The 27,136-nt window shown below is 40.4% G+C and overlaps 1 protein-coding gene across 1 annotated transcript in view; it reads right to left on the reverse strand.

The window, feature by feature from the left end:
- Positions 1 to 4,970: 4,970 nt before the first annotated feature.
- Positions 4,971 to 27,136, reverse strand: part of Ranbp16 (Ran-binding protein 16) — a 334,729-nt gene continuing 312,563 nt past the window's right edge. The window contains exons 20-22 of the mRNA XM_071690784.1: positions 16,659 to 16,834; positions 12,471 to 12,598; positions 4,971 to 6,558 (exon numbers count right to left, since the gene is read on the reverse strand). Coding sequence (XP_071546885.1) covers positions 6,453 to 6,558; positions 12,471 to 12,598; positions 16,659 to 16,834 — 410 coding nt within the window. The 3' untranslated portion in view covers positions 4,971 to 6,452. The remainder of the gene's footprint in view (positions 6,559 to 12,470; positions 12,599 to 16,658; positions 16,835 to 27,136) is intronic.

Consider the following 27,136-nt stretch of genomic DNA (forward strand, 5'->3'; position numbering starts at 1 on the left):
CGAAACCACAGCTCCCTTTCCACATCCAGGCCCCACACAGCTTTCCATGGTTTACCCCAGACGCTTCACATGCCCTGATTCAATTCACTGACAGCACGTCAACCCCGGTATACCACATCGATCCAATTTACTCTATTCCTTGCCTGCCTTTCACCCTCCTGCATGTTCAGGCCCCAATCACTCAAAATCTTTTTCACTCCATCTTTCCACCTCCAATTTGGTCTCCCACTTCTCCTCGTTCCCTCCACCTCCGACACATATATCCTCTTGGTCAATCTTTCCTCACTCATTCTCTCCATATGTGTGTATGTGTGTATATATATTTATATTTATTTATTTATTTTGCTTTGTCGCTGTCTCCCGTGTTTGCGAGGTAGCGCAAGGAAACAGACGAAAGAAATGGCCCAACCCACCCCCTTACACATGTATATACATACACGTCCACACACGCAAATATACATACCCATACATCTCAATGTACACATATATATACACACACATACACCTACATATATACACATGCACACAACTCACACTGTCTGCCTTTATTCATTCCCATCGCCACCTCACCACACATGGAATAACATCCCCCTCCCCCCTCATGTGTGCAAGGTAGCGCTAAGAAAAGACAACAAATGCCTCATTCGTTCACACTCAGTCTCTAGCTGTCATGCAATAATGCCTGAAACCACAGCTCCCTTTCCGCATCCAGGCCCCACAGAACTTTCCATGGTTTACCCCAGACACTTCCATGCTCTGATTCAATCCATTGACAGCACGTCGATCCCGGTATACCACATCAATCCAATTCACTCTATTCCTTGCCCGCCTTTCACCCTCCTGCATGTTCAGGCCCCGATCACTCAAAATCTTTTTCACTCCATCTTTCCACCTCCAATTTGGTCTCCCACTTCTCCTCGTTCCCTCCACCTCCGACACATATATCCTCTTGGTCAATCTTTCCTCACTCATTCTCTCCATGTGCCCAAACCATTTCGAAACACCCTCTTCAGCTCTCTCAACCACACTCTTTGTATTTCCACACATCTCTCTTACCCTTACATAACTTACTCGATCAAACCATCTCACACCACATATTGTCCTCAAACATCTCATTTCCAGCACATCCACCCTCCTGCACACAACTCTATCCATAGCCCACGTCTCGCAACCATACAACATTGTTGGAACCACTGTTCCTTCAAACATAGCCATTTTTGCTTTCGGAGATAATGTTCTCGACCTCCACACATTCTTCAAGGCTCCCAGGATTTTCGCCCCCTCCCCCACCCTATGATTCACTTCCGCTTCCATGGTTCCATCCACTGAATGGGGCCTTTGTTGTCTTTTCTTAGGGCTACCTTGCACACATGAGGGGGGAGGGGGATGTTATTCCATGTGTGGCGAGGTGGCAATTGGAATGAATGGAAAAAGGTGAGAACAAAGGAGGTAAGGGGAGTGGGGGAGGAATGGGATGTATTTAGGGAATCAGTGATGGATTGCGCAAAAGATGCTTGTGGCATGAGAAGAGTGGGAGGTGGGTTGATTAGAAAGGGTAGTGAGTGGTGGGATGAAGAAGTAAGAGTATTAGCGAAAGAGAAGAGAGAGGCATTTGGACGATTTTTGCAGGGAAAAAATGCAATTGAGTGGGACGTATAAAAGAAAGACAGGAGGTCAAGAGAAAGGTGCAAGAGGTGAAAAAAAGGGCAAATGAGAGTTGGGGTGAGAGAGTATCATTAAATTTTAGGGAGAATAAAAAGATGTTCTGGAAGGAGGTAAATAAAGTGCATAAGAGAAGGGAGCAAATGGGAACTTCAGTGAAGGGGGCTAATGGGGAGGTGATAACAAGTAGTGGTGATGTGAGGAGATGGAGTGAGTATTTTGAAGGTTTGTTGAATGTGTTTGATGATAGAGTGGCAGATATAGGGTGTTTTGGTCGAGGTGGTGTGCAAAGTGAGAGGGTTAGGGAAAATGATTTGGTAAACAGAGAAGAGGTAGTGGGAGCTTTGCGGAAGATGAAAGCCGGCAAGGCAGCAGGTTTGGATGGTATTGCAGTGGAATTTATTAAAAAAGGGGGTGACTGTATTGTTGACTGGTTGGTAAGGTTATTTAATGTATGTATGATTCATGGTGAGGTGCCTGAGGATTGGCAGAATGCTTGCATAGTGCCATTATACAAAGGCAAAGGGGATAAGAGTGAGTGTTCAAATTACAGAGGTATAAGTTTGTTGAGTATTCCTGGGAAATTATATGAGAGGGTATTGATTGAGAGGGTGAAGGCATGTACAGAGCATGGTGAGGTGCCTGAGGATTGGCAGAATGCTTGCATAGTGCCATTATACAAAGGCAAAGGGGATAAGAGTGAGTGTTCAAATTACAGAGGTATAAGTTTGTTGAGTATTCCTGGGAAAGTATATGAGAGGGTATTGATTGAGAGGGTGAAGGCATGTACAGAGCATCAGATTGGGGAAGAGCAGTGTGGTTTCAGAAGTGGTAGAGGATATGTGGATCAGGTGTTTGCTTTGAAGAATGTATGTGAGAAATACTTACAAAAGCAAATGGATTTGTATGTAGCATTTATTGATCTGGAGAAGGCATATGATAGAGTTGATAATGCTCTGTGGAAGGTACTAAGAGTATATGGTGTAGGAGGCAAGTTGTTAGGAGCAGTGAAAAGTTTTTATCAAGGATGTAAGGCATGTGTACGTGTAGGAAGAGAGGAAAGTGATTGGTTCTCAGTGAATGTAGGTTTGTGGCAGGGGTGTGTGATGTCTCCATGGTTGTTTAATTTGTTTATGGATGGGGTTGTTAGGGAGGTGAATGCAAGAGTTTTGGAAAGAGGGGCAAATATGCAGTCTGTTGGGGATGAGAGAGCTTGGGAAGTGAGTCAATTGTTGTTCGCTGATGATACAGTGCTGGTGGCTGATTCATGTGAGAAACTGCAGAAGGTGGTGACTGAGTTTGGTAAAGTGTGTGAAAGAAGAAAGTTAAGAGTAAATGTGAATAAGAGCAAGGTTATTAGGTACAGTACGGTTGAGGGTCAAGTTAATTGGGAGGTAAGTTTGAATGGAGAAAAACTGGAGGAAGTAAAGTGTTTATATATCTGGGAGTGGATCTGGCAGCGGATGGAACCATGGAAGCGGAAGTGAATCATAGGGTGGGGGAGGGGGCGAAAGTCCTGGGAGCCTTGAAGAATGTTTGGAAGTCGAGAACATTATCTCGGAAAGCAAAAATGGGTATGTTTGAAGGAATAGTGGTTCCAACAACATAATGTTGTATGTTTGCGAGGCGTGGGCTATGGATAGAGTTGTGCGCAGGAGGGTGGATGTGCTGGAAATGAGATGTTTGAGGACAATATGTGGTGTGAGGTGGTTTGATTGAGTAAGTAATGTAAGGGTAAGAGAGATGTGAGGAAATAAAAAGAGCGTGGTTGAGAGAGCAGAGGAGGGTGTTTTGAAATGGTTTGGGCACATGGAGAGAATGAGTGAGGAAAGATTGACCAAGAGGATATATGTGTCAGAGGTGGAGGGAATGAGGAGAAGTGGGAGACCAAATTGGAGGTGGAAAGATGGAGTGAAAAAGATTTTTAGCGATCGGGGCCTGAACATGCAGGAGGGTGAAAGGCGGGCAAGGAATAGAGTGTATTGCATTGATGTGGTATACCGTGGTGAACGTGCTGTCAATGGATTGAATCAGGGTATGTGAAGCGTCTGGGGTAAACCATGGAAAGTTCTGTGAGGCCTGGATGTGGAAAGGGAGCTGTGGTTTCGGGCATTATTACATGACAGCTAGAGACTGAGTGTGAACGAATGGGGCCTTTGTTGTCTTTTCCTAGTGCTACCTCACACACATGAGGGTGAGGGGGATGTTATTCCATGTGTGGCGAGGTGGCGATGGGAATAAATAAGGGCAGACAGTATGAATTATTGTGTATATATGTATATGTCTGTGTGTGTATATATATGTGTACACTGAGATGTATAGGTATGTATATTTGCGTGTGTGGACGTGTATGTATATACATGTGTATGGGGGTGGGTTGGGCCATTTCTTTCGTCTGTTTCCTTGTACTACCTTGCAAATGCGGGAGACAGCGACAAAGCAAAATAAAATAAAATAAATAATAATAATAATAATAATAATAATAATAAAATATATGGTGACTGAGGCATGTGATAAATTTTGCAGCTGTGGTGGAAGAATGCTGGTGACATTTATAGATAATCTAACTGGGGATTCAAATGAGGGAGGGAACTATTATATCATCAATTGATGATGTTAGCAGTGAAAGTGTCCATCATCAAATGACAAGTATAACAGTTAAGGGTGATGAAGAATGCAGAGAAACATTCAGATAAATTAAGATGCGAAGGTGGGCTCTGACAACCTTGCACAATGTTAACAGTGTTCAGAAGATGACAAGAGTACATCTTGGGTGAGAAAATGGAACAAAATTCTTTGCAATATAGGTGGAGGATCAAAATCTGAAATAAACTGCCTAAAGCTAAATTGTGTTCAGGCAAAGGCTCCAAATGTTAATCACCTCCACAAAATTGGTATGTATTTTTTCTAATGGTGAGTGAAAGAAGGTGTTCTTTGGAAGGTGCTGGGGAAGCATCCATATTTTTCCCAATCATTATTAGCTTCAATTTAAAATGCACAGATTCTCTGTTAAATACATTTTTCCAATTGAATATCCCTCACAAAGCTGGGCAAAGGTGTATTATGATATGGTTGCCATAATTTTCAGTTTGTTTAGTTCACCCTATTTACTGAGCAAGATTAGTTACTAAATAGCACTAGAGAGATGAATTACTTCTGAAGGTCTTCTCTCATTCTGCTGATGATGAGGGATCAAAAATAACATTAATTTCTTAATGAAAATAGGATGTAAAGTTAATAATTATCACTACAGTGGAAATTTACTCTGAAGATGTTACATAATTTCTTTGCTAATGAAGTATCAAAAGTATAGGACTTTGGGTTTTTTATTTAAACAATATGTCATTCCATCACAGAAACATTGTACAAGTCTCCTTCAGTAAATGTGGGTAGAGGCATATTAAACTGGCTGATAGGTACTCACAACTGCTCTCCTTGGACACAGAGGCTCACACCAAATTTGAAAGACCTGGCAAAGTACAAACCTCTTGTTTTTTGATGAGATAAATCTTGCATATCTGGCCAGGAGAGTTTGTGAATGAGGTATACACTAACTTGCAAATAACTTCTAATGATGTAAAAAGACAACTCTAGCACAATTCTTGTTGAATATGTACATAAATGAAATTTACAAAGTTTGAAAATGTGTATTTTTTATGGCAGATGAAAATTGTGAAAACATGGGCACTGATGTTGTATGAGATTGGTGAACTGGTTAAAAATACCAATTCTGTATTTCAAACAAGAGTAACCAACCAGGTGTTGCCATACATGTCCACTTTAACATATTACAACAATTTCATTACTTTTTCATGTACAGATTTTTCTATTATATACTAAAAAATCAATAAAAATAAAAAAGCTACAAAAAATGCATGACTTTGTTATGTCCATTTAAACAAGTTCTTAACTTATTAAAAATCATCACCAAAGATTAAATCATGTAAGATATTCAAATAGCCAAATTTTTAAACTGATATGTAAATGAAACTTGACCTCTGATTGTAATCTTTCACTACTGATAGGGCTCTCATGCCTGCATGTCTTAAGACTACAGCAACCCCCAAACAAAAGTTTCCTACATGGGCATCCTTTTTAAAATGACTTAGACATCTCTATGGCTATTTTTATTCTCATTTTTTCAAATATCTCTACCTTGCTGTCTATGCAAATCATCATGTTCTTAACTTTAAGACATGAGCAATAACCCGAACCACAGCCATAGGCAAATGAACTCATGAGGAATTGCACATACTTTATACTTAGAAATTTGGTGTTCATGACTTTCTAGTATATGCATCCAAATTTCTGTAGAAAAATTTAACTCAGGCACTCGTCTTCCTACTTGAGTACCCAGAGGCACAGTATCTTCACAAAAGTCAGGATGCACATGAGTATTACCTCACTTTCTACCATGGACAGACATTACAGGATTCCTTTGGTAAGACTGTGATGAATCTAATTATAGAAGACACATACTACTACAATAGTTCAGTCAGGTCCCGTATGTCATTTCTGTACAAAAATGTAACTTTTTTGTAAAACCTCCCTAATTACAAAATATGATTTCAAACAGGTAAAGTCAAAATGACTTCATAATGTCAAAACTATGTCAACCACAGTGGAGCACAGTGATTGCTATTAGAATCTGCTACAACATTAATGGTAGTGTTGGTTATCGCAGAGTCTGTGAATGTAGTTGTGGTGGAAAGAGAATAGCAGCGGCGACGATGGTGGCTGGCATTATGATGGGGATTGAAATGGAGACCATTTTGGAGGTAGTGTTGCCGTCACGATGTCATCATTTCACTCCCACTTCCTCCACCACTACTGGTTACTGGCCCCTTCAATGAGTCATTTATGTCACGACGAAACACTGACAAGTTCTGGGTGAATCTGCAACAAGGAAACAAGAATATCACTAAAACAATTAGGGCCACATATTACATTTAAAAACATTTTAGTACAAACTTTGTGGCTACTACTTCTGTAAAACAGGAAATGTTTTACATCTTCAGGGCCTAATCTCTGAATTTTCTGAAGCAGGGAGGGCAATGTTGTTTCCTACAGGATGGGGTGGCACTGGGAACGGATTGAAGGCCATCAAGCATGAATATGTATATGTGTATATATGTATATGTCTGTGGATGTATATGTTGATGTATATTTTTTCATACTATTTGCCATTTCCTGCATCAGCGAGGTAGCATCAAGAACAGAAGACTGAGCCCCAGAGGAAAAACCCCCATCCGACTCCCATCTCCATTCCTTCCCTTGGAAAAGAAAAAACCAGAGGGAAGTATACATAGTATATTATACTTAATTGCTATTTCGCGCATCAGCTAGGTAGCTCAAGGAAACAGACGAAGATGGCCCAACCCCTCATATACACACACACACACACATATATTATTATTAGTATTATTATTATTATTTTGCCTTGTCGCTGCCTCCCACGTTTGCGAGGCAGCATAAGGAAACAGACGAAAGAAATGGCCCAACCCACCCCCATACACATGTATATACATACACGTCCACACACGCAAACATACATACCTATACATCTCAATGTACACATATATATACACACAGACATATACATATGTACATATGTACATAATTCATACTGTCTGCCTTTATTTATTCCCATTGCCACCTCGCCACACATGGAATAACATCCCCCTCCCCCCTCATGTGTGCGAGGTAGCGCTAGGAAAAGACAACAAAGGCCCCATTCGTTCACACTCAGTCTCTAGCTGTCATGTAATAATGCCCGAAACCACAGCTCCCTTTCCACATCCAGGCCCCACAAAACTTTCTATGGTTTACCCCAGACGCTTCACATGCCCTGATTCAATCCAATGACAGCACGTCGACTCCGGTATACCACATCAATCCAATTCACTCTATTCCTTGCCCGCCTTTCACCCTCCTGCATATTCAGGCCCCGATCACTCAAAATCTTTTTCACTCCATCTTTCCACCTCCAATTTGGTCTCCCACTTCTCCTCGTTCCCTCCACCTCCGACACATATATCCTCTTGGTCAATCTTTCCTCACTCATTCTCTCCATGTGCCCAAATCATTTCAAAACACCCTCTTCTGCTCTCTCAACCACGCTCTTTTTATTTCCACACCTCTCTCTTACCCTTACATTACTTACTCGATCAAACCACCTCATACCACATATTGTCCTCAAACATCTCATTTCCAGCACATCGACCCTCCTACGCACAACTCTATCCATAGCCCACACCTCGCAACCATACAACATTGTTGGAACCACTATTCCTTCAAACATATCCATTTTTGCTTTCCGAGATATTGTTCTCGACTTCCACACATTCTTCAAGGCTCCCAGGATTTTCGCCCCCTCCCCCACCCTATGATTCACTTCCACTTCCATGGTTCCATCCGCTGCCAGATCCACTCCCAGATATATAAAACACTTCACTTCCCCCAGTTTTTCTCCATTCAAACTTACCTCCCAATTGACTTGACCCTCAACCCTACTGTACCTAATAACCTTGCTCTTATTCACATTTACTCTTAACTTTCTTTTTTCACACACTTTACCAAACTCAGTCACCAGCTTCTGCAGTTTCTCACATGAATCAGCCACCAGCGCTGTATCATCAGCGAACAACAACTGACTCACTTCCCAAGCTCTCTCATCCATAACAGACTGCATACTTGCCCCTCTTTCCAAAACTCTTGCATTCACCTCCCTAACAACCCCATCCATAAACAAATTAAACAACCATGGAGACATCACACACCCCTGCCACAAACCTACATTCACTGAGAACCAATCACTTTCCTCTCTTCCTACACGTACACATGCCTTACATCCTAGATAAAAACTTTTCACTGCTTCTAACAACTTGCCTCCCACACCATATATTGTTAGTACCTTCCACAGAGCATCTCTATCAATTCTATCATATGCCTTCTCCAGATCCATAAATGCTATGTACAAATCCATTTGCTTTTCTAAGTATTTCTCACATACATTCTTCAAAGCAAACACCTGATCCACACATCCTCTACCACTTCTGAAACCACACTGCTCTTCCCCAATCTGATGCTCTGTACATGCCTTCACCCTCTCACTCAATACCCTCCCATATAATTTACATAAACGCACATATACATATATATACCTTTCATCATATAAATACATATACAGACTCAGACAAATATACACATGTTCATATTAATACTTGCTGCCTTCATCCATTTCCATCTCATTCCTCTCCCTCCAGTGAGGTAGCACCAGGAAAAGACAAAAAAGCCACATTCGATCACACTCAGTCTCCAGCTATCATGTGCAATGCTCCGAAACCACAGCTCCCTTTCCACATCCAGGCCCCACAGACCTTTCCATGGTTTAACCCAGATACTTCACATGCCCTGGTTCAATCCATTGACAGCACATTGACCCCTGTATACCACATCATTCCAATTCACTCTGTTCCTTGCACGCCTTTCATCTTCCTGTATGTTCAGGCCCCAATCACTCAAAATCAATTTTACTTCATCCTTCCACCTACAATTTGGTATCCCACTTCTTGTTCCCTCCACCTCTCACACATATATCCTCTTTGTCAATCTTTCCTCACTCATCTTCTCCACTTGTCCAAACCATTTCAACACACCCTCTTCTGCTCACTCAACCACACTCATTTTATTATTACCATACATCTCTCTTACCCTTTCATTACTTACTCAATCAAACCACCTCATACCACATATTGTCCTCAAACATCTCATTTCCAACACATCCATCCTCCTCTGCACAACCCTATCTATAGACCATGCCTCACAACCATATAACATTGTTGGAACCACTATTCCTTCAAACATACCCATTTTGGCTCTCTGAGATAACATTCTTGCCTTCCACACATCTTCAATGCTTCCAGAACCTTCACCCCCTCCCCCACCCTGTGACTCACTACCACTTCCATGGTTCCATCTGCTGCTAAGTCCACACCGAGATATCTAAAACATTTCACTTCCTCCAGTTTTTCTCCATTCAAACTTACTTCCCAATTAACTTGCCCCTCAACCCTACTGAACCTACTAACCTTGCTCTTATTCACATTTACTCTCAACTTTCTCCTTTCACACACTTTACCAAACTCAGTCACCCACTTTTGCAGTTTCTCACCAGAATCAGCCATCACTGCTGTATCATCAGCGAACAACATCTAACTCACTTCCCAAGCCCTTTCATCCACAACAGAATGCATACTTGCCCCTCTCTCCAAAACTCTTGCATTCACCTCCCTAACACCCCCATCCATAAACAAATTATACAACCATGGAGACATAATGAACCCTGCCACAAACCAACATTCACTGGGAACCAATCACTTTCCTCTCTTCCTACTCTTACACATGCCTTACATTCTTGATAAAAAAATTTCACTGCTTCTAGCAACTTACCTCCCACACCATATACTGTTAATACCCTCCACAAAGCATCTCTATCATATGCCTTCTCCAGATCCATAAATGCTACATACAAATCCATCTGTTCTAAGTATTTCTCACATACATTCTTCAAAGCAAACACCTGATCCACACATCCTCTACCACTTCTGAAACCTCACTGCTCTTCCCCAATCTGATGCTCTGTACATGCCTTTACCCTCTCAATCAATACCCTCCCATATAATTTCCCAGAATACTCAAGAAACATACCTCTGTAATTTGAACACTTACCTTTATCCCCTTTGCCTTTATACAATGGCACTATGCATGCATTCTGCCAATCCTCAGGCACTTCAACATGAACGATACATACACTGAATATCCTTACCAACCAGTCAACAACACAGTCACCCCCTTTTTTCATAAATCCCACTGCAATACCATCTAAACCTGCCGCCTTGTCGGCTTTCATCTTCCACAAAGCTTTTACTATCTCTTCTCTGTTTACCAAACCTCTCTCACTTTGCACATCACCTCGACCAAAACATCTTATATCTGCCACTCTATCATCAAACACATTCAACAAATCCTCAAAATACTCACTCTATCTCCTTCTCACTTTATCACTGCTTGTTATTACCTCCCCATTAGCCCCCTTCACCAATATTTCCATTTGTTCTCTTGTCGTATGCACTTTATTTACCTCCTTCCAAAACATCTTTTTATGATAAGAAAATACATTAGATCTGAGTAGGTGTACGGTACTTGTAGGGAGATGGTAGGACTAGCCTAGTGGTCCAGTTCTAAAGAAGGTAAAATGTACAACTAACAATCCGACATGGAAGGTGCAAGATGGTTTGAGGCACTACTTTAACACTCCTGGCTTAAGATGGTAGTACCAACCTGGTTGGCTGCTGTCAACAAACAGCCTTCTACCTGTTTATATATTCTTGCCTTGTCATCAAAGAATGCAAGAAAGTTTTTCTAAGTGGAATAGGTTAAATAGGTCAGCATTTAAAGACCAGATTCATTATCCCCTCAATTAGGTTTTATTCAACTATGCTCCTTAAAAGGGTGGTATTATTAAGATTAGATATATTTACACAGACTTTACAAAGACTTTCCTAAATGATAAATGAAAAAGGAGGGGATGTCTAAAAGTAAACATAATAAACACCTCCAAATCTTTAATAACTTGGCCAACTCTGGGGAAGACTATTCTATACAAATTTAACCAAAGATGCCCCAGAAAAGTAAGCTCTTTAGTATAAATACTAAGTCTTTCTTCATTTGAAAAACTTTTCTTACAAGGGGTAAACCTGAGCAGCCCAATCCCCCACTGCTTTACTGCATGGCAATGGTTAAGGTGTAGATCTGCCAGTCTACAAACACCATGTGATTCCAACCCACCTTCTGAGACTTAGGAAAAATCTTTGTCCACAAGATGTTCCCAGCATTTTCAATTCTGCAAAAAACAGTCTCTGTGAAAAGAGAAATCTTACAACTTGATCAAGCTATGGGGCCCCATAGTGGAGTGGGATTACTGATTGGCTGAAGGACAGACCTCAACTGAGCAAAAGGATGCTACCACCAAATAGGTAGTCAATGAAGGGTGAGAAGCACTAACTCACCAAATGGCTGGGAGCTGAGGAGTTTCTAACTCCTATATATCTCAAGAGATTCTCTTAAGGCTTGTGGGACAAACCACTACAAGAGAACACGGCTATTTTAGGCATGGAGAGAAAAAAACAATTTTGCGGTTAACTGAAAGTTAATTGTGAGAAATACTAGTTATGCACAAACCAGAGATAATCAGGTTAATGAGCACCAAAGAACTGTTAAGTATAGCTAAACATCTTCATATATTGTTATCATATGATATAAACAAGATACCACAACACACCTGTCTTTTTTAGAATGCCTTAATCAATAATTAACTTACAATAAATCTGTGTTCAGATCTTTACAAAAAAACTTGTAACAAATTTCTGGCCCTGGTAGGTGCAATACTGAATGGTACTAGGTTCAGTGAGATTGGAAAATTTTGCTGTAAAGTGTTTCTGTTGTAAGGCAGTTTCTAGTAATCAGTTGCACAAATAAGAAATGGAAGTAAATTTTTCTATGTGATATGTTATCCTATGAAACAGGTATATAGAGAGAGCCCATAAAATCCACTGCAGTACAGTACAGTAATAGTCATGGAAAGATCAACAATGGCAGGGTCATATTTGTTTTATAATCATCACTACATTATCAAACTATGTGACTATTCAACAACAACCATATATACATGTAATTTCCTAAAAGAATGTATTGAAGAAATTCTAAGAACAACTGCTGTAAACATAATGAAGCACAAAATAACTCACTTATCCCTATTTTTGGTGAGAAGGTTGGGCTCAATACCCTCCATTAGACTATCAAACCACTGTGCCATTGCACTCTGTTTGTCTGGTGCTTGTTGACTGATGATCTGTTGCCTTAGCTGTCCAAAATACTGAAAATAAAAGACTTTATGAAACATGAGATTAAGTGTAAATGTAAACTGAATTATAAAACAGTATAAACATTAAAGACAAAACTAAAACAATCTGAAGAAAATGCAAACTGACAAATTGGGCCTTCACAGTGTCAGGCACTGAATAATATTCAGACTTATAAAAACTCCATATAATACACCACAAACAAAGAACAAAGTAATTATAAGACAGATGGAACTTGCTATCATGAATTAATTAACACTTAAAGGCATAAGATTTTCCTCTGACAAACAACAATATCTAATGAGCCTCTACAAGGTATATACACAAGTATCACAGATCCAAATCCATGACATCAAGAGACTTTTGTAAAGTTGATACATGTTCCAAGAACTGATACTGTAAACTGTATCAACTGATTTTAGTATCCAGGGAGTCCTCGCAAAACAAAGAGGTTACATTCCAGTGATCTGTCATAATGGCAGAATGTTTTTGTGCACATAACTGACACCCATGTTATTTTTACTATTTTTTTTGGGGGGAGGGGGGGTTATATTCCTGATCAAAAATTTCCCCAACAAAATTCTCACATTGGACTATATCCCAAATAGATAACCAAATATTCCTGAACATATATTTCCCCAACCAAATTCTCACACTGGACTATATGCCAAACAGATAACCACAGTCTATTATGATGTAAGACAGACTCTCTGATTCAACAACTGCTGCCAGTTTACCAGCAAATAAGATTATTTTCAATGATTCTTACTGAGAATGCTAGTGACGAGGGACTGAGGTAGGTGGTTGTGGAGTGGCATAAGGGTTGTGTGAATAATTTGTCAATCCTTCTAAAGTAAGTTTTTTCATTTCAATATCTGATATTTATGTTTGCTGATGTATTTGGTCATTATTTTACCTATTCTTACATTCTCAAGCTAGATAGATCCCACTTTCATGGCATATTAATGATATAAAAGCATAAAAACTTGGTGTTCCTTATAAAATGACCATCAGTGGCTACTGTTAACTGTATCAATTGGTTTCAGCATGTATGGTGTCCTAAAAAAGTAGAGGTTATGTTCCTAATGGTGTATCATTTGGCAGAATGTTTTTATGTGGGTAACTAACACCAAGTTATAGGGGAGATTATATTCCTGACCAAAAATATCCCCAACCTAATATTCATGTTGGACTATATCCTATGCAAATTACCAGTCTATTATGATGTAAATTAGGCTGATTCAACAACTGTTGCCATTTTACTGGTAAATAAAATGATTTTTCATGTTTCTTACTGAGAACGCTAGTGATGAGGAACTGAAGTAGGTGGTTCTGGAGTGGAACTGAGGTTGACTGAATAGTTTGTCACACCTTCCAAAGTACATTTACCCTTTCAATATGTGATATTTATGCTTGCTGATGTATTTGGTCATTATTTTACTTATTCTACCATTTTCAAATTAAATAATCTCATCGCATAGTAAAGATATTTAAACAAAAACCTGGTGTGCATAGTGAGAGGGTCAGGAAGAATGGTTTGGTGAACAGAGAAGAGGTGGTGAAAGCTTTGCGGAAGATGAAAGCCGACAAGGTGGCTGGTTTGGATGGTATTGCAATGGAATTCATTTGAAAAGGGGGTGACTGTGTTGTTGACTGGCTGGTAGGGATATTCAGTGTATGTATGGTTCATGGTGAAGTGCCTGAGGATTGGCATATTGCATGCCAAATCCACTCCCAGATATCTAAAACACTTCACTTCCTCCAGTTTTTCTCCATTCAAACTTACCTCCCAATTTACTTGTCCCTTAACCCTACTGAACCTAATAACCTTGCTCTTATTCACATTTACTCTCAGCTTTCTTCTTTCACACACTTTACCAAACTCAGTCACCAACTCCTGCAGTTTCTCACCCGAATCAGTCATCAGCACTGTATCATCAGCGAACAACAACTGACTCACTTCCCAACCTCTTTCATCCCCAACAGACAGCATACATGCCCCTCTCTCCAAAACTCTTGCTTTCACCTCCCTATCAACCCCATCCATAAACAAATTAAACAACCATGGAGACATCACGCACCCCTTTTGCAAACTGACTCACTGGGAACCAATAACTTTCATCTCTTCCTACTTGTACACATGCCTTACAATCCTTTGTAAAAACTTTTCACTGCTTCTAGCAACTTACCTCCCACATCATATACTCTCAAGACTTTCCACACAGCATCTCTATCAACTCTATCATATACCTTCTCCAGATCCATAAATGCTACATACAAATCCATTAGCATCTCTATCAACTCTATCATATACCTTCTCCAGATCCATAAATGCTACATACAAATCCATAAAGTATTTCTCATACATTCTTCAAAGCAAACACCTGATCCACACACCCTCCACCATTTCTGAGCCCACACTGCTCTTCCCCAATCTGATGCTCTGTACATGCCTTTCCCCTCTCAATCAATTTCCCAAGAATACTCAACTATTTTTATCTCTGTATTTGAACACTCATCTTTCTCCCCTTTGCCTTTGTACAATGGCACTATGCATGAATTCTGCCAATCTTCAGGCACATCACCATGAATGATACATACTATGAATATCCATACCAACCAGTCAACAACACAGTCACAACCTTTGTTAATAAATTCCACAGCAATACCATCCAAACCAGCCGCCTTGCCGGCATTCATCCTCCGCAGAGCTTTCACCACCTCTTTTCTGTTTACCAAACCATTCTCCCTGACCCTCTCACTTTGCCCAGCCTGAGCCAGGTACCACTTTTATCGACAAAACCCTAAGGGTAGATGAACAGGTGGGTTGACTGTGGACTGACTGCTGTAACCAGCAACTGAACCTATGCACTCAACCCTGGGTGGCCCATAAAAGTATCATAGTCAGGAACACTAACTGCTACACCAGGGAGGCCTTTAAAAATATATGGGGGCAGACATGGTTTTTTTATGGATATTGTATGATGAGTAGCTTTGAGATGCAATATGACAAATATAAGCAGCATTCCAGAGCCAACCAACTTAAAGAAGTAAGAAAGAGCAAGGAAATTGTAAAGCACATAATCTATAAGAAACTTTGAAAAGAATACTGTGGACAAAGCAGGTGAAAATCCAAAACTTTTCCATAAATTTGTCAGCAGATATCACTTAAAGGGCTAAATGTTTAACAAATGAAAATATTTGAGAATGGCAATATAAAAAGTGCAGCAACACTGCAAAAGCTAACCAGGGTGAGCTGAAATGATTCAGACATATGGAGAAAAGGAGCAAAGAAAGGCTATGTGAATCTAAGTGTCAGTAATGGAGGGAGTAAGGGAGATGAGGGAAATAAAAAGTATTATGGAAAGATGGAGTAAAAGAGGCTTTAGCATATGTAGGTCTGGACATTCAGGAGGGGTAAAGGATTGCATGGGGGAGTATGAATCAAATCAACGTGATAAACAAGGGCAACCTGTTGTCAACTTATTGATCCAGAGAATGTGAAGCAATCATGGTAAAATGAAGAGTAGGCTGTAGGGCTTGGCTTGTTTTATGGTTCGTCATTAATGAAAGCCAAAGACTAAATGTCTGCAAATGAGATCATTCTTCATCTGTTCCTGAGCCATCTCACTAAGGTTAACATAAGGAAATGTAGGTACACTAAAGGAAGAGGTACAAGTATGAAGTAATGGATACAAATAAGCAGCTATATAAATGAGGAAAGAATGTGTAAATTGAGACAAAGTGATTAAAACAAGCAAGTAGGGGTAAGGAAGGTGGAGTACTGAAGCAGATGGGTAATGAAATCCTAAATGAGTTAGGTAAGGCATTAACATAAAAATATAGGAATACAAACAAATGAAGACCAATTGAAAAAGTTCTTATAAATGAAGATGAATAACATGGATATTAGGAAAGTAAATGTAAGGAAAAGGAAAAAAAAAAAAGCGGAGCATAATGTTGTGAATAAACTGAAACTACAACTGTAATTCTGGATGTTTTTAGTTCAATAATAGTTACAATTCTAGAAAAATACTAATACACAAAAGAATAAATTGGAAAAGCACACTTTACCTCATTATTCAATAAAATGAGTGGTAGAAGTGGACGTGACATGCTCCACTGGTTTCTACAATCTTCAAACATAATGATGTTGAGAACTGTGGCCAACATCTGCTGAAGGATGGATGGCTGGTGCTTCATGACCTTCACCAAGGCATCAGTCTCCAAGTCTACTGAGCCTTTTTTACCTGTAAATTTGTAAAACCTATGTTTACATGGGGTTTCTATATTCAAGGAAGAGACAGGAATTATTGAACAAATTATCATCCTACTGCAAATAGTGTTAGAGTTCTTCTCTCCTGCTGCAGCTGGGTTACATAACTAACGCTTAAAGACCAAACGCTACACAAAGCCAAGCAAAAGTAAACACATATTCACATAAATATATCAAGTCATATCCTCCCATGATATATATACATAATATATATACATGTGTATGTGGGTGGGTTGGTTCTTTCTTTCGTCTGGTTCCTTGCGCTACCTTGCTAACGCGGGAGACAGCAACAAAGTATAATAAAAAAAAGTAATATATATATATACACACATACACATCCACACACACACATATACATACCTATATATTTCAACGTATACATATCTATACATACACAGACATATACATATATACACATGTACATAATTCATACTTGCTGCCTTTATTGATTCCCGTCGCCACCCCACCACACATGGAATGACAACCCCCTCCCCCTACATGCGCACGAGGTAGTGCTAGGAAAAGACAACAAAGGCCACAGTCGCGCACACTCAGTCTCTAACTGCCATGTATAATGCACCGAAACCACAGCTCCCTTTCCACATCCAGGTCCCACAGAACTTTCCATGGTTTACCCCAAACGCTTCACATGCCCTGGTTCAATCCATTGACAACATGTCGACCCTGGTATACCACATCATTCCAATTCACTCTTTTCCTTGCACGCCTTTCACCTTCCTGCATGTTCAGGCTCTGATCGCTCAAAATCTTTTTCACTCCATCTTTCCACCTCCAATTTGGTTCCCCACTTCTCCTCTACCCTCCACCTCTAACACACATACACATAATTTTACAAAAGAAGGAATGGAGACTTGGGCCAAGTGAGGATATTCCCTCTAATTCATACTCCTCTGTTCTTAACGCTATATATATATATATCCCTGGGGATAGGGGAGAAAGAATACTTCCCACGTATTCCCTGCGTGTTGTAGAAGGCGACTAAAAGGGAAGGGAGCGGGGGGCTGGAAATCCTCCCCTCTCTTTTTTTTAATTTTCCAAAAGAAGGAACAGAGAAGGGGGCCAGGTGAGGATATTTCCTTAAAGGCCCAGTCCTCTGTTCTTAACGCTACCTCGCTAATGCGGGAAATGGCGAATAGTATGAAAGAAAAGAAAAGATATATATATATATATATATATATATATATATATATATATATATATTATTATACTTTGTCGCTGTCTCCCGCGTTAGTGAGGCAGCGCAAGGAAATAGAAGAAACAATGACCCAACCCCAACATACAAAGTATATACATACACGTCCACACACGCCAATATACATACCTATATATTTCACTGTATACACATATATACATACACAGACATATACATATATACAAATGTACATAATTCATACTTGCTGCCTTTATTCATTCCCTTCGCCACCCTACCACACATGAAATGATAACCCCCTCCCCCAGCATGCGCCCGAGATAGTGCCAGGAAAAAACAAAGGCCACATTCATTCACACCCAGTCTCTAGCTGTCATGCATAATGTACCGAAACCACAGCTCCCTTTCCACATCCAGGCCCAACAAAACTTTCTATGGTTTACCCCAGACACTTCACATGCCCTGGTTCAATCCATTGGCAGCAGGTCGACCCCTGTATACCACATCATTCCAATTCACTCTATTCCTTGCACACCTTTCACCCTCCTGCATGTTCAGGCCCCGATCGCTCAAAATCTTTTTCACCCAATCTTTCCTCCTCCAATTTGGTCTCCCACTTCTCCTTGTTCCCTCCACCTCTGACTCAAATATCCTCTTTGTCAATCTTTCCTCACTCATTCTCTCCAGGTGACTAAACCATTTCAAAACACCCTCTTCTGCTCTCTCAACCACGCTCTTTTTATTACCACACATCTCTCTTACCCTTTCATTACTTACTCACACCACATATTTTCCTTAAACATCTCATTCCCAACACATCCACCCTTCTCCAAACAACTCTATCTATAGCCCACGCCTCGCAACCATATAACATTGTTGGAACCACTATTCCTTCAAACATATCCATTTTTGCTTTCCGAGATAATGTTCTTGCCTTTCACACATTTTTCAATGCTCCCAGAACCTTTGCCGCTTCCCCACCCTGTGACTCACTTCCACTTCCATGATTTCATCCGCTGCCAAATCCACTCCCAGATATCTAAAACACTTCACTTCCTCCAGTTTTTCTTCATTCAAACTTACCTCCCAACTAACTTGCCCCTCAACCCTACTGTACCTAATAACCTTGCTCTTACCCACATTTACTCTCAGCTTTCTTCTTTTACACACTTTACCAAACTCAGTCACCAGCTTCTGCCGTTTCTCACCTGAATCAGCCAGCAGCGCTGTATCATCAGTGAACAACAACTGACTCACTTCCCAAGCTCTCTCATCCATAACAGTCTGCATACCTGCCCCTCTCTCCAAAACTCTTGCATTCACCTACCTGTCAACCCCATCCATAAACAAATTAAACAACCATGGAGACATCATGCATCCCTGCCGCAAACTGACATTCACTGAGAACCAATCATTTTCCTCTCTTCCTTCTCATACACATGTCTTACATCCTCGATAAAAACTTTTCACTGCTTCTAACAACTTGCCTCCAACACCATATATTCTTAATACCTTCCACTGAGCATCTCTATCAACTCTAGCAAATGCCTTCTCTAGATCCATAAATATATATGCCCACACACGCATGTATACATACCTATACATTTCAACGTATACATACAAATGCATACACAGACATATACAAATATACACATGTACATATTAATACTTGCTGCCTTCATCCATTCCCGTCGCCACCCCACCACACATGAAATAGTACCCCCCCATCCACCTACCCACACGCAAGGTAGCACTAAGAAAAGACAACAAAGGCCACATTCGTTCACACTCAGTCTCTAGCTTTCATGTGTGATTCACCAAAACCACAGTTCCCTTTCCACATCCAGGCCCCACAAAACTATCCATGGTTTATCCCAGATGCTTTACATGCCCTGGTTCAATCCATTGACAGCACACCAACCATGGTATGCTACATCGTTCCAATTCACTCTATTCATTGCACGCCTTTCATCTTCCTGTATGTTCAAGCCCCGATCGCTTAAAATCTTTTTCACTCTATCCTTCCACCTCCAATTTGGTCTCCAACTTCTCGTTCCCTCCACCTCTGACAAATATATCCTATTAGTCAATGTTTCCTCACTCATTCTCTCCATGTGACAAAAGTATTTCAATACACCCTCTTCTACTCTCTCAACCACACTCTTTTTATCACCACACATCACTCTTATCCTTTTATTACTTACTCGATCAAACCACCTAACACCACATATTGACCTTAAACATTTCATTTCCAACACATCCACCCTCCTCCACACAACCATATAACACGGTTGGAACCACTTTTCCTTCAAACGTACCCATTTTGTGCTCCGAGATAATGTTTTTGCCTTCTATACATTCTTCAACGCTCCCAGAACCTTTGCCCCTTGCCCCACCCTGTGACTCACTTCTTCCATGGTTCCATCCGCTGCCAAATCCACTCCCAGATATCTAAAACACTTCACTTCCTCCAGTTTTTCTCCATTCAAACTTACCTCCCAATTAACTTGTCCCTCAACCCTACTGAACCTAATAACTTTGCTTTCTTCTTTCACACACTTTACCAAACTCAGTCGCCAACTTCTGCAGTTTCTCACCTGAATCAGTCACCAGCGCTGTAACATCAGTGAACAACTGACTCACTTCCCAAGCCCTCTCATCCACAACAGATTGTATACTTGCCCCTCTCTTCAAAACTCTTGCATTCACCTCCCTAACAACTCCATCCATAAACATATTAAACGACCCTGGAGACATCCCGCACGCCTACCACAAACCAACATTCACTGGGAACCAATCACTTTCCTCTCTTCCTACTCGTACACATGCCTCACATCCTTGAAAAGAACTTTTCATCGCTTCTAGCAACTTACACACCATATACTCTCCATCCATAAACATATTAAACAACCATGGAGGCATCATGCACTACTACCACAAACTGACATTCACTGGGAACCAGTAACTTTCCTCTCTTCCTACTCGTACACATGCCTTACATCCTTGATAAAAACTTTTCATTGCTTCTAGCAACTTACCTCCCACACCACATACTCTTAATACTTCCAGAAAGCATCTCAATTAACTCAATTATCATAATCATATCAATTAACTAAATTATCAATTAACGCAATTATCATATGCCTTCTCCAGATCCATAAATTCTACATACAAATGCATATGTTTTTCTAAGTATTTCTCACATACATTCTTCAAAGCAAACACCTGATCCACACATCCTCTACCACTTCTGAAAAAACACTGCTCTTCCCCAGTCTGATGCTCCGTACATGCCTTCACCCTCTCAATCAATACCCTCCCATATAATTTCCCAGGAATACTCAACAAACTTATACCTCCGTAATTTGAACACTCATTTTCATCCCCTTTTCCTTTGTACAATGGCACTATGCATGCATTCTGCCAAACCTCAGGCACTTCACCATGCTCCTACATATATTGAATATCCTTACTAACCAGTCAACAACACAGTCATCCCCTTTTTCAATAAATTCCACTGCAATACCATCCAACCCCACCACCTTGCTGGCTTTAATCTTACACAAAGCTTTCACTACCTCTTCTCTGTTTAACAAATCATTCTCCCTGACCCTCTCACTTCGCACACCACCTCGATCAAAACACCCTATATCTGCCACTCTGTCATCAAACACATTCAACAAACCTTCAAAATACTCACTCCATCTCCTTCTCAATTCACCACTACTTGTTATTACCTCCCCATTAGCCCCCTTCACCAATATTCCCATTTGTTCTCATGTCTTACAGACTTTATTTATCTCCTTCCAAAACGTGTTTTTATTCTCCCCAAAATTTAATGCTACTCTCATTTGCGCTCTTTTTCACCTCTTACACTTTTCTCTTGACCCCCTGCCTCATTCTTTCAAACATCTCCCAATCATTCGCACTACTTCCCTCTCTCTTCTCTCTCACTAACAATCCCACTTCTTCATCCCACAATTCACTACCCTTTCTAATCTACCCACCTCCCACCTTTCTCATGCCATTGGCATCTTTTGTGCAAGCCATCATTGCTTCCCTAATATCTACATGTATATATTTATTATACTTTGTCGCTGTCTCCTGTGTCAGCAGGGTAGCGCAAAAAAACAGACAAAAAAATGTCCCAACCAACCCACATACACATGTATATACATACTCGTCCACACACGCACATATACATACCTATACATTTCAATGTATACATATATATACATACACAGACATATACATATATATACATACACAGACATATACATATATACACATGTAAATAATTTCATGCTGTCTTTATTCATGCCCGTTGCCACCCCGCCACACATGAAATGACAACCCCCTTCCCCCACATGCACGCACGGTAGCACTAGGAAAAGACAACAAAGGCCACATTCATTCACACTGTCTCTAGCTGTCATGTATAATGCACTGAAACCACAGCTCCCTTTCCACATCCAGGCTCCACAAAACTTTCCATGGTTTACCCCAAATACTTCACATGCCCTGGTTCAGTCCACTGACAGCAGGTCGACCCTGGTATAACACATCCTGCATGTTCAGGCCCCGATCCCTCAAAATCTTTTTTAATCCATCTTTCCACCTCAACTTTGGTCTCCCACTTCTCGTTCCCTCCACCACTGACAAATATATCCTCTTTGTCAATCTTTCCAAACTCATTCTCTCCATGTGACCAAACCATTTCAATACACCCTCTTCAGCTCTCTCAACCACACTCTTTTTATTACCACACATCTCTCTTACCCTTTCATTACTTACTCGATCAAACCACCTCACACCACTTATTGTCCTCAAACATCTCACTTCCAGCACATCCACCCTCCTCTGCACAACTCTATCTATAGCCCATGCCTCGCAACCATATATCATTGTTGGAACCACTATTACTTCAAACATATCCAATTTTGCTTTCCAATGTTCTCGCCTTCCACACATTTTTCAACGCTCCCAGAACTTTCGCCCCTTCCCCCATCCTGTGATTCACTTCCACTTCCATGGTTCCATCTGCTGCCAAATCCACTCCCAGATATCTAAAACACTTCACTTCCTCCAGTTTTTCTCCATTCAAACTTACCTCCCCGTTGACTTGTCCCTCAACCCTACTGTACCTAATAACCTTGCTCTTATTCACATTTACTTTCAGCTTTCCTCTTTTACACACTTTACCAAACTCAGTCACCAGCTTCTGCAGTTTCTCACCCTAATCAGCCACCAGCGCTGTATCATCAGCGAACAACAACTGACTCACTTCCTAAGCCCTCTCATCCACAACAGACTGCATACTTGCCCCTCTCTCCAAATCTCTTGCATTCACCTTCCTAACAACCCCAACCATAAACAAATTAAACAACCATGGAGACATCATGCACCCCTTTCGCAAACCAACATTCACTGAGAACCAATCACTTTCCTCTCTTCGTACTCGTACACATGCCTTACATCCTAAATAAAAACTTTTCACTGCTTCTAGCAACTTTCCTCCCACACTATATATTCTTAATACCTTCCACAAAGCATCTCTAACAACTCTATCATATGCCTTCTCCAGATCCATAAATGCTACATACAAATCCATTTGCTTTTCTAAGTATTTCTCACATACACTCTTCAGAGCAAACACCTGATCCACACATCCTCTACCACCTCTGAAACCACACTGCTCTTCCCCAATCTGATGCTCTGTACATGCTTTCACCCTCTCAATCAATACCCTCCCATATAATTTCCCAGGAGTACTCAACAAACTTATACCTCTGTAATTTGAGCACTCACCTTTATCCCCTTTGCCTTTGTACAATGGCACTATGCAAGCATTCCACCAATCCTTAGGCACCTCACCATGAGTCATACATACATTAAATATCCTTAACAACCAGTCAACAACATAAGTCACCCCATTTTTTAATAAATTCCACTGCAATACCATCCAATCCCACTGCCTTGCTGGCTTTCATCTTCCGCAAAGCTTTTACTACCTCTTCTCTCTTTACCAAATCATTCTCTCTAACCCTCTCACTTCACACACCACCTTGACCAAAACACCCTATATCTGTCACTCTATCATCTAACATATTCAACAAACCTTCAAAATACTCACTGTATCTCCTTCTCACATCACCACTACTTGTTATTACCTCCCCATTAGCCCCCTTCAACAATTTCCCATTTGTTCTCTTGTCTTACGCACTTCATTTCCCTCCTTCCAAAACATACTTTTATTCTCCCTAAAATTTAATGATACTCTCTCACCCCAAGTCTCATTTGCCCTCTTTTTCACCTTTTGCACCTTTCTCTTGACCTCCTGCCTCTTTCTTTTATACATCTCCCACTTATTTGCATTATTTCCCTGTAAAAATCGTCCAAATGCCTCTCTCTTCTCTTTCACTAATAATCTTACTTCTTCAATCCACCAATCACTACCGTTTCTAATCTGCCCACCTCCCATGCTTCTCATGCCCCAAGCATCTTTTGCACAAGCCATCACTGCTTCCCTAAATACATCCCATTCCTCCTCCACTCCCCTTTCATCCTTTGCTCTCACCTTTTTCCATTCTGCACTCAGTTTCTCTTGGTACTTCCTCACACAAGTCTCCTTCCCAAGCTCACTTACTCTCACCACTCTCTTCACCCCAACATTCCCTAAATATATATATATTTTTTTTTTTTTTTTTTTTTATACTTTGTCGCTGTCTCCCGCGTCTGCGAGGTAGCGCAAGGAAACAGACGAAAGAAATGGCCCAACCCCCCCCCCCATACACATGTATATACATACGTCCACACATGCAAATATACATACCTACACAGCTTTCCATGGTTTACCCCAGACGCTTCACATGCCTTGATTCAATCCACTGACAGCACGTCAGCCCCAGTATACCACATCGCTCCAATTCACTCTATTCCTTGCCCTCCTTTCACCCTCCTGCATGTTCAGGCCCCGATCACACAAAATCTTTTCACTCCATCTTTCCACCTCCAATTTAGTCTCCCTCTTCTCCTCGTTCCCTCCACCTCCGACACATATATCCTCTTGGTCAATCTTTCCTCACCCATCCTCTCCATGTGCCCAAACCACTTCAAAACACCCTCTTCTGCTCTCTCAACCACGCTCTTTTTATTTCCACACATCTCTCTTACCCTTACGTTACTCACTCGATCAAACCACCTCACACCACACATTGTCCTCAAACATCTCATTTCCAGCACATCCATCCTCCTGCGCACAACTCTATCCATAGCCCACGCCTCGCAACCATACAACATTGTTGGAACCACTATTCCTTCAAACATACCCATTTTTGCTTTCCGAGATAATGTTCTCGACTTCCACACATTCTTCAAGGCCCCCAGAATTTTCGCCCCCTCCCCCACCCTATGATCCACTTCCGCTTCCATGGTTCCATCCGCTGCCAGATCCACTCCCAGATATCTAAAACACTTCACTTCCTCCAGTTTTTCTCCATTCAAACTCACCTCCCAATTGACTTGACCCTAAACCCTACTGTACCTAATAACCTTGCTCTTATTCACATTTACTCTTAACTTTCTTCTTCCACACACTTTACCAAACTCAGTCACCAGCTTCTGCAGTTTCTCACATGAATCAGCCACCAGCGCTGTATCATCAGCGAACAACAACTGACTCACTTCCCAAGCTCTCTCATCCCCAACAGACTTCATACTTGCCCCTCTTTCCAAAACTCTTGCATTTACCTCCCTAACAACCCCATCCATAAACAAATTAAACAACCATGGAGACATCACACACCCCTGCCGCAAACCTACATATATACATATATATATATATATATATATATATATATATATATATATATATATATATATATATATATACATATATATATATATATATATATATACATATATATTTTTTTTTTTTCCAAAAGAAGGAACAGAGAAGGGGGCCAGGTGAGGATATTCCCTCAAAGGCCCAGTCCGCTGTTCTTAACACTACCTCGCTATCGCGGGAAATGGCGAATAGGTATGAAAGAAAGATATATATATATTATATTTATAAATATAAATATGTACTGTCTATTCCCTACTTATGACCAATGCAACTTACGACCGTACCTACATACAACCAAAAAAATATATACATGAAAAACATACATAAATACAAAAATCAAGCTTGGTCATATGTCCATCAGTGATAATGGCTGCATGCGTATAACAGTGAATGTCAGATGATGTCCAGGTATAATGTACATCACAGCATGTCTCTCAATTCTCATTCTCAGTTACCATTCAGTAAGCACATGTTATTCAAGTGAATCTAACAAATTTTCGAGGTGGATTAAACCATTTTCATATGAAACAACAAACATGATGGTGAGGAAGAGGAAAAAATCCATCACATGTTGATAGATCTGGGAAGAATCCGAGGAAGATGCTTGATTTTGGAATTGAAAAGGAAGGTAATCACCCAATATCAAAGAGGAAAAAAAAAGTTAATTTGATTGCACGTGATCTACAATTGTCCCATTCAACAGTCTCCACAATTTTAAAGGACAAAGAAAAAGTATGAGAAGCAGTGAAAAGTTTGGCAAGTATGAAGTATATGATAATAACAAAGCAATGACAAGAACCCATCCATCAAATGGAAAAGTGTTGATGTTGTGAATGAAAGATCAAATTTAAAAACGTGTACCACTAAGCTTACTAACAATTCAGGCAAAGGCCAGAAGTCTTTTTGAGACTCTGAAGGGGGGAAAGGACAGGGGTTACATCAAGAACTTCACAGTAAGTCATGGTTGGTTCAATAGATTTCAAAAAAAGATATAGCTTACACAACATTTAAATCACAGATGAAGCAGCACGTGATAATGAAGAAGCTCCTGAAAAGGTAAAAAATAAACCAAAGACTTATTCTATATTAAACCGTAGAGTGATTTAGAAAAAATGTCAATTCATAAAATTGATCAAACAGAAATGAGATAATCACAACAGCACTTAAATAATGAAAAAACAGAAATGATGAAATATGAACCAAAGAATCCTAAAAAAAAAAAAGGGTAAAAGGAAACTACAGAATCATAAAGATGGTTA

This window comes from Panulirus ornatus, chromosome 1, assembly GCF_036320965.1.
Source record: "Panulirus ornatus isolate Po-2019 chromosome 1, ASM3632096v1, whole genome shotgun sequence".
NCBI lineage: Eukaryota > Metazoa > Arthropoda > Malacostraca > Decapoda > Palinuridae > Panulirus > Panulirus ornatus.